At 57.3% G+C, this 834-nt stretch overlaps 1 protein-coding gene across 1 annotated transcript in view; it reads left to right on the top strand.

Moving 5' to 3' along the window:
* SAE1 (SUMO1 activating enzyme subunit 1) overlaps positions 1-834 on the top strand; it is a 14,711-nt gene that overhangs the window by 11,835 nt on the left and 2,042 nt on the right. The window contains exons 4-5 of the mRNA XM_009275260.2: positions 107-249; positions 470-573. Of these exons, the coding sequence (XP_009273535.2) occupies positions 107-249; positions 470-573 (247 nt within the window). The remainder of the gene's footprint in view (positions 1-106; positions 250-469; positions 574-834) is intronic.

Here is an 834-nt window from a genome sequence, read left to right as displayed (position 1 = left end):
GGGAAGGTTACCCCCCTCCCCCCCCCCCCAATAATCCCGTGAGGAGGGAAGCGGCGGGGGGGTAAACGTTCGATTTCTGCTGAGAACACCCCCTCTCTGCCCGCAGGTCTGCCTGACCTGCTGCTCCCGGGATGTTATGGTGAAGATCGATCAGGTTTGCCACAAGAACAGCGTCAAGTTCTTCACCGGCGACGTTTTCGGCTACCACGGCTATATGTTTGCCGACCTCGGGGAACACGAATTCGTGGAGTGAGTCGGGGGTCTCGGGGAGCGGGGTGGCAAGAGGAGAACCGGCCCCGCAAGAAGGGCATCGGTGTTTTCGGCTGCCTGCTTTCGGGACCCTGGAGATTTTGAAATCTTTTAAAGAGTCATAAAAGACTGTTTTGACGCTGAGCAGCACGAACGCGGGTTGTGGTTTCTCAAAGCGAGTTCCATTTTTTTGGTTCTTTTTTTTTTTTTTCCTCCGTAGAGAGAAAACCAAGGTCGCCAAAGTCAGCCCGGGCGTGGAAGATGGGCCGGACACCAAAAAAGCCAAACTTGACTCGCCGGAGACCACCATGGTGAAAAAGGTGAGTGGGAAAAACCTCTGCGGAGACCTCCGAGGCCCAAACTGTGTCTCGGTTTGGCCGAGGGAGAGCTGGAGGGGTTATCCGGGCAGCTCGGCTGTGTTTTAGCCGCAGCCGGGGGTGGCTTCTGCCGGCTTCCCGGCTGAGTTTTTGGCGTGCCACCGGCTGGATCTTCACCCTGGCCCTGCCGTTCCCTCCTCGCTGAGAAGCGAGATGCTCACGGCGCTCCGTTTAAGCCGGCTCATCCCAGAGAGGGGTTTTTTTTTGG

Source organism: Aptenodytes forsteri, unplaced genomic scaffold (assembly GCF_000699145.1).
Source record: "Aptenodytes forsteri isolate BGI_AS27 unplaced genomic scaffold, ASM69914v1 Scaffold1105, whole genome shotgun sequence".
NCBI classification, from domain to species: domain Eukaryota; kingdom Metazoa; phylum Chordata; class Aves; order Sphenisciformes; family Spheniscidae; genus Aptenodytes; species Aptenodytes forsteri.
This window is presented reverse-complemented; position numbering and strand designations above follow the sequence as displayed.